General features: G+C 46.3%; 1 protein-coding gene across 9 annotated transcripts in view; it reads left to right on the top strand.

The window, feature by feature from the left end:
- Positions 1-14,860, top strand: part of rtkn (rhotekin) — a 72,986-nt gene that overhangs the window by 53,157 nt on the left and 4,969 nt on the right. For 6 of the 9 annotated variants that reach the window (XM_035378917.1, XM_035378923.1, XM_035378924.1 and 3 more), the window contains 10 exons: positions 359-558; positions 1,062-1,123; positions 2,742-2,795; positions 3,836-3,953; positions 4,494-4,718; positions 5,345-5,439; positions 7,048-7,154; positions 7,652-7,783; positions 9,551-9,716; positions 11,253-11,357. In XM_035378917.1, coding sequence (XP_035234808.1) covers positions 359-558; positions 1,062-1,123; positions 2,742-2,795; positions 3,836-3,953; positions 4,494-4,718; positions 5,345-5,439; positions 7,048-7,154; positions 7,652-7,783; positions 9,551-9,716; positions 11,253-11,357 — 1,264 coding nt within the window. The remainder of the gene's footprint in view (positions 1-358; positions 559-1,061; positions 1,124-2,741; positions 2,796-3,835; positions 3,954-4,493; positions 4,719-5,344; positions 5,440-7,047; positions 7,155-7,651; positions 7,784-9,550; positions 9,717-11,252; positions 11,358-14,860) is intronic. The other 3 variants (XM_035378919.1, XM_035378925.1, XM_035378920.1) reach the window with 2 other exon arrangements.

The raw sequence follows: 14,860 nt of genomic DNA, 5'->3' as shown, positions 1-14,860 counted from the left end.
AAATTAATCATTACTGTGCATGCGATAGCTCCTCCCATTTCGGTGCTCGATGAAGCCTCATGTCCTTCACTGTCGAGGACGTTCAACTGGTCTTTTGGTTTAACCCTTTGAAGAGCAGTTTTTGTGGAATGTTGTTTTTTTTCTTCAAAATTCAGAGCAGTGACATCAGCATTAGAATGAGCATTTGTGATGTTAGACATTAAAGGGTTAATGTATAGAAGGAGGGAAGAGGTTTCTATCTCTGGAGTGTGAAAGAGGCTGTTGTGATTTTTAAAGTGTTAATAGTGAAATGGGCACCCCCATAGGGGGCCTGGCTCCAGACAGAGCGGTAACACTCTCCTCCCTCTCGCTCTCCCAGGACAGCGACATCCAGAAGAAGATCGACTATGAGATCCGCATGCGGGACGGGGCCTGCAAGCTGCTGGCGGCCTGCTCGCAGCGGGACCAGGCCCTGGAGGCCGCCAAGAGCCTGCTGACCTGCAACGCCCGCATCATGGCCTACATGTCCGAGCTGCAGAGGATGAAGGAGGCGCAGGTCATGCAGAGGGTGGCACGGAGGTGAGAGGAGGGCGGGGAGGAAGTATGTGTGTGTGTGTGTGTGTGTGTGTGTGAGTGAGAGTGTGTGTATGTGTGTGTGTGTGAGAGAGAGTGTGTGTGTGTGTATGCGTATGCGTGTGTGGGAGAGTGCGTGTGTGTGTGTGTGTGTGTGTGTGTGTGTGAGAGTGAGAGTAAGAGTAAGAGTGTGTGTATGTGTGTGAGAGAGAGTGTGTATGTGTGTGTGTGTGTGTGTGTGTATGCGTGTGTGGGAGAGTGTGTGCGTGTGTGTGTGTGTGTGTGTGTGTGAGTAAGAGTGTGTATGTGTGTGTATGAGAATGTGTGTGCATGGTCATTGTCTTTACAGCCTGCATGATTCACAATTTCAGTCATGTATCACTTATGCAAAAAGAACAACAAATAAAAACACCACAGTTCAGGCCTCAGGTGTAGTGTAGGTATGAACAGGCCTCTGAGTGGAATCATTAGCGACAGGAAGAGGAAATGACTTTCTCTCTCTGCCATAGGTCGTCAGACGCTGGGCCCATGGACGACCGACTCCCCTGCAAGGCCAAAGTGGCTATTTCAGGTACGTGCTGAATCTCGTTCTGATTGGCCGTATTCTCTCCGCTGTAAGAAGCTCAGTGTTGTTCTACAGCCTGAACATTCATGTAAGGATCTTCTGTTTGAGAAGAGCAATGTCTGACATAACTGGCCTCTGGCAAAGTTGGAAATGTGGACCCCTGTAAAAATCCTGGCCAGTGTCTGTCTGGGTGCTGCTTCCCTCCCTTACACTCAGTATGTTGCATACTCTCGCACCAATCAAATTCTTTACCCAGAATCCTCCTGACCCCTCAGAATTTTCAGCAGGGCAGAGATTTCCAAGGTCCTCCGCACTATACCATGTCCTCTCCCACCCTGCACGCACACACACACACACACACACACACACACACACGCCGCACACACAGACCCAAACCCACCCACCCCTTTTAAGCCCCTCAGTGCACTGTCTGTAATTTCCTCATTACTGACTGCCTCTACGGCACCCTGCAGTCTGTCACCTCTCATCAGCGTCTAATGGGAGATGCCGCCCGTCGCACGCGGGGGGGGTGGGTTGGGGGGGTGTGGGACAGTGATGAATGAGCCTGCCCCCCCATGTGTCAGGGTGGGCAGGGTGAGGCCCCAGGTCTCAGTTACGCCCCCCACCGAGGAGCCCCTGAGCTGCATTCTGGTGAACGTGGTAATTACAGGAGCGTGATAAACGGCACATATGCCGGAGAGGGGTTCCATGGGTACAGCCCCTTACCACGCGTGTGTGTGCGTGTGTGTGTGCGTGCGTGCGTGTGTGAGCGTGTGTGTGTGCGTGCGTGCGTGTGTGAGCGTGTGTGTGTGTGTGCGTGCGTGCGTGCATGCGTGTGTGTGTGCGTGTGTGCGTGTGTGAGCGTGTGTGTGTGTGTGCGTGCGTGCGTGCATGCGTGTGCGCGTGCGTGCGTGTGTGTGTGTGTGCGCGTGTGTTTGTGTGTGTGTGTGTGTGCGTGCGTGCGTGCGTGCGTGTGTGTGCGCGTGTGTGTGTGTGTGTGTGCGTGTGCGTGCGTGTGTGTGTGCATGTGTGTGTGTGTGTGTGTGTATGCGTGTGTGTGCGTGCGTGTGGAAGTAGGGGGTTAATGAGCTGATTTGTGGTTCGCACACATTTGTACCCCCAGGCGCGCATGCTCACTTGCAACCTTTTTTTATTGCTTGTCCAAGACTTCATTTCGCTTCAATTATATGCGTCATAAACTGCACAAGTGCAAGAGAAGGCACTGTGCAGAATTTAATGGGAGTGCAATCAAGAAGATATAAGTTAATTTAATGTACTCTGATGGGTACCCTCCAGCCAAGAACAAGTCGATTCAAACACACGCACTCAGCTACGCGAACACGTGGATATACAACCTCAGACACACCAACACACTTACAAAAGCACAAACACTCTCACACAAACACAGACACACACACACACGCTCACATACAGGCACACTAATATAGCAACAGTCAACTTCCTTTTGGCACACAATAGTGACCTGGTATTGTATTTTGTGTTACATATTGTAGTTTGTGAGTCAGATGTTGGGTGCGCGCGCAGTGTTGGGTCGTTATGATGTAACCGCTGTGCCGTGAGGATTCGCATGCACCCTGTGACTTCCTGTCCTGTTCTCTTGCAGACCTGCGCATCCCTCTCATGTGGAAGGACACGGAGTACTTCAAGAACAAAGGAGGTGAGCATTGGCCGGCCCCCTTTTTGATAGGAGGCGGGGCTTCAGACTGCATCATAAAAAAATGCACCTGAGGCAGATTTGACCACGATTATATAAAATGTTTGATATGAAATCCCATCTTTGGCCTATTACACGGTTGATGTGTAGATTTCACAACACGCGCCAGCTGGTAAGAATGGCCAGACGAGCGAGGCTAACACGTTTGCCGTTTTTCATCGCGGTGTCGGTTTTGTAAGCTTTTTTTTTTGATGCTGTTCCAGACTCCCTTCCCTCTCTCTGTGTTGATGTGGGTTTGGGAATCCACCCCAGCGTAATAAACAAACAGATAGCATCTGGACCAAAGGACTCCCCTGAATCAGTCTGCATAAATCTGCATATTAATGAGGGGTGGCAGAGACAGGTAGCAGACTCAGTCGGGTTTTAGCCAGGCAATTAGTCAAGGTCGTCTCGAGTGCTAAAAGGGGGAGGAGTTGTCGGGGCCCTCTGCACCTGAGACTGATACAGCGGGTATCCTACACACAAAGACTGACAGTCAGTGTACTACATTCTTCACATCTCTACACTATACACAATACACACATTATACTCTCAAACACACCACATGCGCACTCACATATACACTGTACACTTGAATTGTATTCACACACACCATGCTACATACACGTCATGCATACACACTGTACACATATATCATACTCCCTCACGCATCGTACTCACACACATGCTCACACACGCACATACACAAGCACATGCACACACACACACACGCACACACGCACACACGCACAGCACACACACACTCTGCGGGAGACACGGAGCTGAGCTGTAACAGATGTGTTCCTCCTCCTGGTGAACAGACAGGTGCAGAAGCAGGTGCTGTTTAGATCTATGGCAAGAAAATGTCTCCCGTCTTTTTATACATTGTTTCCCATGTATTAAGGACCGTGACTTACACTCATTCATTTGCTCTCTCACCCCATCTATCTCTCTCTCTCTTTCTCTCTCTCTTTCCCCCATCTCTCTCTCTCTCTCTCTCTCAGAGCTGCACCGCTGTGCGGTGTTTTGCCTGCTCCATCTCGGAGGGGAGATTTACGACACGGACATGGTGGTGGTGGACCGGACGCTCACGGACATCTGCTTCGACAACACCATCGTCTTGTGAGTGTCTGCCGCCTCCTCTGCTTCTCCCGCAGTCCATCGCTCGTCTCAGTCTGAATGCTGCGTTCCCGGAAGTCCCTCTCTAACAGATCGCTTTTTGTGTTAATGTGTCTGCGTGTGTTTGTGCGTTCGTTTGTGTGCTTGTGTGTCCGTGTATGTCTGTGCGTGTGTGTGTATGTGCGTGTCTGCGTGGGTATGTGTGTGTGCGTGTATGGGTGTGTGCATGTATGTGTACATGTTTGTGTGTCTGTGCCTGTATGTGCATGTGTGTGTGTGTGTGTGTCTGTGTGTATATGTCTTGCATTTGTGTGTGTATGTATACGTGTGTATATATGCCTGTATATGTGTGTATATGTTTGTGTGTGTGTCTGTGTGTATATCTTGCATATGTGTGTGTATATGTGTGTATATATGGCTATGTGTGTATATTTATGTCCGTGTGTATATGTGTGTGTATATATCTTTGTGTGTATGTGTGTGTGTGTGTCTGTGTATGTACCTGCGCGTGTGTGACTGTATGTCTGTACACTGCACACTCAGTAGCGAGGCCGGCCCCGGGTTCGAGCTGAAGGTGGAGCTGTACAGCTGCTGCACGGAGGACGAGTTTTCGGGGGGCAGCACGCCGCGCAAGCTGGCCAGCAAGCTGAGCAGCTCCCTCGGGCGCTCGTCGGGGAAGAAGGTTCGCGCCGCCCTGGAGCCCGGCGGGGGCAGCCCCGTCACCAACGGCGGGGGCGCCACCCTGCTGCTGCCCGTGCCCTCTGTGCCGTGAGTACCGGCCCCGCCCGCTGCCCGACACTCACCCGGTCAAACGCCGTCCAGCCCCACCCACCTACAGGCCGCTGAGCTCGAGATCACGCTCCATGCCTCTGTAACATAGAATATGCAGTTGCTTTTTTATACTTTGAACATAATTCAATGATATTTCTAGTTTTTTTTAACAGTTATATATCAAAAAATAAACCAAAACAAATGTTATCATTCATTTGAGATTAAATTTTCTTTTTTTTTTAGCAGCAAAGTTCTTATATTGTCAATTGTAGTAGGGTTTGATATTGGTCATTTGGAGACTACATTTATTTTGCAGTTCACATGCCATTTACATTTTAACCAATCAGACTTGAGGCCGTTGAGTGGGCTGCCAATCAGAAGTGCACTTGATGTGAATGTCTGTACAGAATGGACACACCGTGCCTGACCTCCTGCACTTCTGTTTGGAGACAAAATACTTTACATCAAAAAGAAGCAATAATGACACAGGATAATTAAAATCCTGAAAACCACCGACTAGTACAGGCTTGGGTGTGGGGATTAGGGTGCAGATGCTGGTTGTGTACTCTGAGTCAGAATCCTAGAGTCATTGGCTGTGTCTGTCTGTCTGTCTGTCCATGCAGGGGTCCGAAGTACCACCTCCTTGCACACGCGTCTCTGACTCTCACGCACGTCCAAGACAGCTTCCGCACACACGACCTCTCCATCTCTGGAAATGGTGAGAAATCCTCTCCTCTTCTCTCCTCTTCTCCTCATCTCTTCTTTCTTCCTCTGCTCTCTCGTCTTCTTTCAGACATGCATTATATGGCCAAAAGTATCTGGACACCTCTTGGTCTGTTTTTCATGATTTGGGCTAGGCCCCTTAGCTCCAGTGAAGGCAAATCTTAGTACTACAGCATAGATTGTATGATTCTAGATGATTCTGTGCTTCCCTAACAGTTTGGGGAAGGCCCTTGACTGTTTCTGCATGACAATGCCTCCAGGCAAATAGCAAGATCCATATAGAAATTGTTTTGTGTGGAAGAACAGTGTGGTAAAACTTGACTGGCCTGCACAGAGAGCTGACCTCAACCCCATCAATCACCTTTGGGATGAACTGGAAAGCTAACTGCGAGCCAGGCCTAATCGCCCAATCAGTGCCCGACCTCATTAATGCTCTTCTGGCTGAGTGGAAGCAAATCCCTGCAGCAATGCTCCAACATCTAGTATAAAGCCTTCCCAGATGAGTGGAGGTTGTTATAGCAGCAAAGGGTGGATCAACTCCATATTAATGCCCATAATTTTTGATGGCATGTTGGACATCATATGTCCCCATACTTTTGGCCATGTTGTGTATTCTTCCCAAAAAGAGGGTGTGTCTGTATATGCTTATGCTTTCAGGCTTAGCTCATTGTACTTCTGGCAAATTTGACCGAGTTTTGTTTGCACAAGCCTGATTGTTGAATGGGAACGAGACAAAGCTTTAAGATCCCAGTGGGAATTGCAGCATTGCATTGCTTACAGCACGCTTTCATTTTCCAATTAGGAGAGAAGTACCATTAGGAGTGTACAAATAGACTGGGGGGAGGTGAATGCGAGAATCGCTGTGGCTCATTATGGCAGTGTGAGCTCACACCCTACACAATGAGCACTGTGTGTGTGTGTGTGTGTGTGTAGCGTATGTGTGTGTGTGTGTGTGTGTGCACAATGAGCTGTGTGTGTGTGTGTGTGTGTGTGTGTGTAGCGTATGTGTGTGTGTGTGTCTGTGTGTGTCTGTGTCTGTGTGTATGTGTGTGTGTGTGTGTGTGTGTAGTGTAGTGTAGTGTAGTGTAGTGTAGATGTGTGTCTGTGTGTATGTGTATGTGGTGTGTGTGTGTTTGTGTACAGTATGTGTGTGTGTGTGTGTGTGTGTGTGTGTCTGTGTCTGTGTTTGTGTTTGTCTGTGTTTGTGCATGTTCCGGGCACACTATCAGTGTTGTTTTTGGCACAGGGAATAGTCATTTTCCAGACATTCAAGACATTTTGTTTTTTTGGTTTTAGAGACTGAAGTTTTTCAGCCAGTTCTAGCAATGAGATTTGGTTTTTTACTGGATTTTGATTTGTTTTGTTTGTTTTTAATTGACGATTCAAAGTGATTTAGTCTTTCTTCAATTATATTCAGATTATATTTAAAAAATTTTAAACTGGCAATGAGGAAAAACAAACACAACACATCACTTAGACAAATCTTTACTGCAGCATTAATAGCTAATATGAACAGGTTTCTATTTTAATAATTCCCATAAGTGCCACAATCACAAATGATAATGAAATAAAATCTCTCTCTCTCCGCCCCCCTCTTTCACAGAAGAGTGCTCTTATTGGCTGCCACTCTATGGCAGCATGTGCTGTCGCCTGGCAGCGCAGCCTCACTGTATGACTCAGGAGATGATGTGCGGCTACCTGAAGGTGAAGGTGAGTGTGGAGCACCCGTGCTTACCTGAGGGGCTCTGCCCCCGGTCGGCTGCTAAATTGCCCCCTCTTCCTGCTCCTACCCCTAAACCGCCCCCTCTCTCCCTGCTTCTACCACTAAACCACCTCCTCTCCCTACTTCTACCCCTAAACTGCCCCCTCCCCCTGCTTCTACTGCTAAACTGCTCTCTCTCCCTGCTCCTACTGCTAAACTGGTCTCTCTCCCTGCTCCTACTGCTAAACTGGTCTCTCTCCCTGCTTCTACTGCTAAACTGCTCTCTCTCCCTGCTTCTACTGCTAAACTGCTCTCTCTCCTTGCTCCTACTGCTAAACTGCTCTCTCTCCCTGCTCCTACTTCTAAACTGGTCTCTCTCCCTGCTCCTACTGCTAAACTGCCCCCTCTCTCCCTGCTCGTACCCCTAAACCACCCTCTCTCCCTGCTCATATCGCTAAACCGCCCCCTCTTTGCCTGCTCCTCTAACACTATCCCTCTCTCACAGCAGCTGGGAGGGGAGCCTCAGGGCTGGAAGAAGATCTACGGTGTCCTGAAAGGGACAAACCTCTTCTGCTACCACAGACAAGAGGACGTGGAGGCCAAAGTGGAGCCTGTCTGCACCATTGCCATCAATAAGGTCAGACTTTAACACAGGCACTTAGGATTCAATACATATTCATCCTTGACTTTGGCTCACAGTTGAATTATTGTGTTTGTTTTTAGCTTCAGAAGCAGTTTCTCTAGCTTCATCAAAATTAAAATTGCCAACCTCTTTTCAAACATATTAATTGTAGATGAAGGAGAACCACTGATCGAATCCATTGTCTCATGCTACCAAACAGTGGGTACAGACTGAATGTGTAAGGTAGAATCTGAGCTTTACAGCAAGGAGTCTCAAAGACGGACTTCCCGTTGTTTGACAGTAATCTACGGCTGGGGGGTCTTTTAGCTCAGGAGCCAGAGCGCTTTGCAGTGCGTGTTCCTAGGTGTTGACAGCCGGCTCCACAGCTGCAGGATGCACATTGACCAGTGAGCTCATTGTATACACTTCACGAAGGGTTATTTAGCAGCACCGGACAAGAATCACATACACGTGTATATACAAGCTCATATGTCCCAGTGGCATCTGCAGTGTGACTACACAAATGGGTCTGACAGTCGTTTCTCCCCTCTACCCCTCTCTCCTGTTCTGGTTTGTGAAAGTACAGACACATCTTCATTCTTCACCTCTCATTCATCAGCTGGTCACCGCAGAATCATCGAAGAAATGTTATTTTCTTTGAGTCACTGACGAGAATAGCGCCAGCGTTAAAGAAACGCCTCGCTTGCATTCCTGAGGGGATTTGTGCAATTTCATCAGTCCAGGCTTCCGGATAGCTATCCTTACTCAGCCCCTCTCACTGCTCGTGTGGATGAAAGGGGAGCTGTTAGCAGATTTACTGCCATGTGCTGCCATCTGCTGGTGGTGGAGTGTCACAGCACAGTAACTGCTTCAGTCATATACTGGCAAGTTTATAATAAATCTTGTGACTGACTTTATATTAATAGATATTGTTTTTACAAAGGTCATGGCCAGTTTAGTCACTAAATAGGGGTGTAAATGGGTAATGTGTCTTAGATAAGAAATTTGTTCTCTATGAGAGTATTTGTTAAGAAAATGGATGAGTTATCAGAAATATAGGAGTTTATGCCAGAATACACAACAGTGAGTGCCATGTTCCTCATTATGAAGCTGTGGTTCAGCTTGTTATATTCAATGCGCTTTTCGGAGTTCTGTCATTCTGCCAGCCTCCTACAACCATTCGTCTCCTCTATTACAAATGGCCTGCAGGCCTCTTCATTCCAGTAGGGGGCAGTGTAGCGCAGACTTGCAGATGTAGTTTGGGAACGAGCGATGATCACAAGAGAATCTCATCTTTCTCAGAGACAGGGCTGTGAGTGTCAAAGGCCTCACACGTTTGAGTTTCTTTTATTTTTAATGTTTTTTTTTTTTTTGCAACAATGATTATTAATTCTGTCAGAAATTATCCAAGTTATTTGTGGAGTCTCGGTAACATGGACCGATAGGGCTGCAGAAATGAGTCATTTGGAAGTTTGTGGGTTTACATCCCAAACATGTTATAACTGTTGTATAACTGAGTAAGATTCCCATGCATAGTTTCAACAGTAAATACCTGGTTGCATAAAGGGATAAAATGTTAGTAGCTGCAGGTATATATACAGTATATATATATATATATATATATATATATGTATTTGTATAAACCAATTAAATTAATCTTGCAGATATCCACAAGTTGTTTTACAACTATAATTCAGTCGTTAAACAAATGGAAGAAGTAGTCTCATACTTAAATGTAGTGAGTGTTTAATGTGTGTGTGCGTGTGTGTGCGTGTCCCACAGGAGACGAGGATCCGCTCCTCAGAGAAGGAACGTCACAGCAAAGCGCAGAGCATCTCCATCAGCAACCAGTACGGCGGGGAGGACGTGACGCACACCCTGAGCGCCGACAGCAAGGAGGACACGCAGCGCTGGATGGAGGCCTTCTGGCAGCAGTTCTACGACATGAGTGAGTGGGCGGGGCCGGGCGGGGCCGGGTGGGGCCAGGCGGGGGGCTGACACGTTCACGCTGATAGACATCAACGGCTGTTCTGAAAATAACATGCGACTGCTTACGGTCAGAGAGCTTGGAGTGTCCCTTTGTTTATTTAACCTTTAACCTTTAACCTTTGCGTGTTTGAACTGCCTCCCTGTGCGTCTGGCGCCTCAGATCAGGTGCTCTTCTGATTGGACCGGTGACTCAAAGGCAGGGTCAGGTATTAGGCAGTATTAACAGAACTGTCTCTTACATTTAAAAACATTAGAGGATGTTTGAGGAGGAAAACCATCATGAGTACCATCAAAGAGGTACACTAAACTGATTGTTGTCTTTTATTTGCTTGCACATTCAGCAGGTAAAGAACGGAGAGGGGGCGGGGTAACTGGTGTCAGAATGTCAGTTTATCTCTTGCTCAGGGCAAGGGGTGTTTAAACACTTGTTTTTATACATGTAGACTTGTTTTTCCAACAGCTCACAATGACATGTAATGGTAATGCCTAAGCTATTTGCCTACATTAGTTCGTTTTTAATTTTGCAGTGTCGTGCATGTATTGATAGCCAGCCAGTTTTAAAAAAATTGAAGAGGAAGAGAATATGGCATGACGGTCTGTTCTTGTGCCAAGAACATTTCTGTGCCAGATTGATCTAATCATTCTACAATTACTGTAAAGATATAAATAATAAGACAGTGGATCACAAAAGGCTTTGGTTGAGTTAGGCGTGGCTGCACATTCCAACATTGCTATGTTTGTTTTGTATTACAATAAAGGCTGATTTGTCACAGTTAATGCAGGATAGAATATGAGGCCTCAACTTCTCATGTGATCAGAGGGGGTGCGTTCTGTGCACCTGTCCCAAACTTTGCTCCTGAAACAAATCGGAAAATTTCTCTGGAAGCAAACAGTTCTGCTAAAAAGTTTTTTTGTGTCTTCTCCTGTGCTGACCACAGAAGAAGACACATTTACAACCACGCTTCTGATTGCTGGCACGCTCTGTGTAGTGCGTATGTTACTGTGTCTGTCTACTTAAGAGATGTGCACACACCCACGCATGCACGCTCACCTCATCTGTATGAGATAACATTCATTCTATCAATGTGTCATCATATTCATATTGGAAAATCTCACATGCAAGAGCTGAAAAATCATACAATGGAATATTCCCATTAATTTTATTACTTTTTTACTTTTTTGTGCCCACCCACTGTCACCCCACTTTGGAGGAGATAGAGTAGACAGAGGACCAACTAATAATAAATAATAATTGATGTGATGGAATGCTGTGATCTACAGTATAATGTGAATGAATGCAGTGGAATATTTGGCTAGCTGAACGCAGTGATGCAGGTACACTGACGGCATCTGCACTGGCACATTCATTCAGTATTACACGCTCTCCTTTCTGCTCTGTTCTATGTCTGAACTGTGGGTTGGTAATATGCATTATAAATGAGTGTGCGTGTGTGTGTGTGTGTGTGAATTGACAGCTCTCTCTTCTCACCTACAGGCCAGTGGAAGCAGTGCTGTGACGACCTAATGAAAATCGATATGCCGTTGCCACGGAAGCCTGCCATCGTCATGGCGAAGCAAGGCTCCCTCTACCACGAGATGGGTAAGAACACACCTGTGCCAGGTGGATGGTGGAAGTAGATGCCAAATTCCACTTATGTGGCAACACAGGCATCGTTCACTCACAAATATTAATGTTCTACCCATAGCCTACTCTAGATTAGGTAAAATATGTAGTATTATTTAAAGTAATAATCTCAAAGATTTTAATTAAAACAAATGTCTGTTAAGTCACTATCTATCGCCGAATTAGGTAATACAATGGTGATTGAGCCTATTATTATATGAATTTATATTATTATTATTATTATAATTTATGATTAAAGAACTGGGTGTCTGTGGCGACATTCCCGGGAAAAAATCACAAGCAGCGCATTAGTGACGCGCTTTCCATCACCCATCAGTGGTTGGTTTTTTTTTTTTTGTTTATTGTGCTCACAGCAGCAGCCAGAAGCAATGGCTTCTTTATTAAGGAAGCAACATAATTAGGACCATTCCTAAGATTTGATACTCATAGTATTATTTCAGCCTTTCTGACAAAGCAATGCCTGAATATGTTATCAGATTACTTGGCCACAGCCTTCGTAACATTACCCACTTTCCTAATCTCGTGATTGGACGAGCATTCGCGATACCTTCGAAATACATAGCCTGATGAATCTGTGTACCCGTAGCGCAATACCAGACAATCCTTCGGCTTAATACTGCAAAGGACAAATGTTATGTGTTAATCGTCGCCGATGGCGCATCTGAATTCACCTCGTCACAGGCACAAACAAAACAAATATTCCTAATTTCACGGTTGCCCGGAAGGAGCATCCTCCAGAGGGCGAAGTCCCGCCCGGAGCTCACTGAGTTCCAGCTGTCACGGCGCAGCGAAGGGGCGCGACGAGCTGGAAAAGCCGGTCCCGAAAGCGCGTGGTCCCGAATGAAAGTAGCCGCCGCGTTCTCTCACGCAGCGTCTCCGTTTCTGGCTTCCAGCCCCCGGGCTCTGTTTAACGCTTCTGCGAAATGAAGAGCAGGTCGTGTATGAAAACCAATAGCCTTTATTATTCCGCGTTTGTCAACCTTCTGAGGAAGTATGTGTGAAATTCGGAGATCGTGCAACAGATACAAAAGGCACACAGTCCTGCTAACCGCATGCTTTTCTCTAACAGTGGAATGTGGCAACTGGCATGAGTCCTCCATTTTTGGCTCTCCTCCCTGAGTCATCTTTCCCGTCCTGGTGCTCAAACATCTCTCCTGGTTCTTTTATGACTGCACTGTGAATGCCTATGTTTCTCTCTGACACGCTGACTTAATCTCTCTCCGTTTCTCTTTCCCTCTTCCCTCCCTCTCTTACCCCAACTGTCATCCCTTTTTCCATCCCTCCCTCTTCTCCTCTCCCTCCCTTCGCCTTTGCATTCCTCCGGGGATTATTTATGTATCTATTCATCTTGCCCTTCATTCACCACCTCTTATCAATCTCACTGCCGTTTCTGTCTCTCCTCTCATTAATCGTTCATGGTGAACAATTTGACTGCAATATCTCTGTCCTGTCTAACTTGTTCTCTGCACTTCTCAAAACATACTCGTTTAACTGGCCATTGTCATCGCTTCACATAAATTTAAATCGACATATTGTTCGACACTTTCACCCTGTTCCGGTTTCACCTCATCACATACAAAACGACCTCCAAACCTCACAAACCCCCCCCCCCCCCCACCTCCCACCTCCCACCTCCCACCTCCCACATCCACCCCCACCCCACAACCCCCCCCACACACAGCCTCCTCCCTCCCCACCCCGTCCTGTGAGGGGCTTCTGCTCCAGGATAACGCTGTTTCGGCCGAGATCCGCGCTCTCCTCTCCTCCTATTACAACGACAGGTGAAGTAACACCCAACAGTGCCACCCACCCTCTCTTCCTGTTCCCTCGCTTTGCAGGCCTACCTCACTTCCTGTAACCAGGCCTACTACTACTACTACTATGTTGTTAATGTCAAAAATGGTCACTCTCGGCCCTGAGCTGATGTGTGCAGCTCTTTTTGATGTAGAGCTTGCTATGCACTGCTCAGAAAGGGTGCTACATATTGGTTGAGGTCATTTTTCCACCTCTACTGTAAAGCACTTGAAGCTTAATGGGAGACACTATAAAAAGGCAATGCATAACCATCAAAGGCCTTTTATCCAAATGATCTTCTCCAAAGTCACACCTGGGGGGAAGTTGTAGCTGACGAACCGACAAAAACAAAAAAAAAGCGATGGTACATTAAATTGAAGCAGCAACTGACTTCCCCAGCTAGAATTGCCAGAATCTGAAGGGGAAAAAATCTACAAAAATAATTCTATAAAAAATACACTTCCAGGATACACAAAACCCCCATTGCCAATGTTAAAATCTCAGCAGCGGCCTGTAGCGCAATAGAGAAATGTAGCAGATAGGACACTGTCGTCTCATGCACCCCAAGCCTGAACGAGCGTCCATTCATATGTATCCTTGTTACTGCAGCTTCTCTCTTCTCTTTTATAATGCAAAAATGACACTTACAAAGGACGTGCTCCTTAACAAATCAGCCATCAAAATAAAAAAATGGCATACTGTACATCCAATTAAAGTATCATTAAAGAAAATAAGGGTTGATCAAGTGTCAAAATGCATGCAAGTTGCATGCTTAGTTGTAGATTGGGAGAAGGATAGGACCCAGGTGCACCGACCACCACAGAGGCAGAGGCAAGTAAAACCGTTTTCACTGACGCTTTTTGTCAGCAAAAAACAAAACAAACAAGGCACAGGATATGCCAGTAAAACTAGACACGGGGGAGTAGTGGTTAAGACAACCATGCGGGAGAACCTGGAGACCAAGCTCTGACCTGAAACAAAACCAGGAATTTTTTACAGGGAAATACACAGGGAAACACTCGCAGACAATTACTGAAGATGTGCAGACGTCTGCGGAATGTGAGAAGACAATTATACAATTACAAAAAAACAACTAGCTAGGACGACACACAGAACACAGGTGAGAACTAAACGCGGGAAGCAGACGATGACTGGAAACCAGGAACCTGGTCCATGACAACAGTATTGCAGTGTGCAATGGAATGGCACTGGAACTGTTTGAAGTAGAGAGAGAGAAGGACAATGAGGCTGCTAAACTCCCATATATGTATGGAGGCAGACGCAAGTAGAAGTAATTTGCAATTTTTTGTTGTGAGCATTGTTTGAGCGTTTCACTTTAGTCACCTTAGCCACAATAAGTCAAATGTAAAGGGATAGTTTATCCAAATTTCACAATTCTATAATAATTGTCTATGGGCTGTAGTTTCCATAAACTACTAATGGATTCCGGGTTCTAATTCCACTATTAGCTGCGATATAGCATAGGTGTCTACAGATTTTAAATGGCATTGCACTTGTTTGTCCAAGGCTATTTGGAATTGTTACGTCACAAGGCTTTATAGACATATATTTAGAATTTAAAGAGCAGTTAAACCTGGGTCTTGCAAGCCACGTCACCTTCTGTTGCGGAAAAAAACATTTCTGACTAATTCAGGGCTGTAGTG

Source organism: Anguilla anguilla, chromosome 10 (genome assembly GCF_013347855.1).
Source record: "Anguilla anguilla isolate fAngAng1 chromosome 10, fAngAng1.pri, whole genome shotgun sequence".
NCBI lineage: Eukaryota > Metazoa > Chordata > Actinopteri > Anguilliformes > Anguillidae > Anguilla > Anguilla anguilla.
The sequence above is the reverse complement of the archived record's forward strand: the minus strand, read 5'-3'. Positions and strand labels throughout refer to the sequence as shown.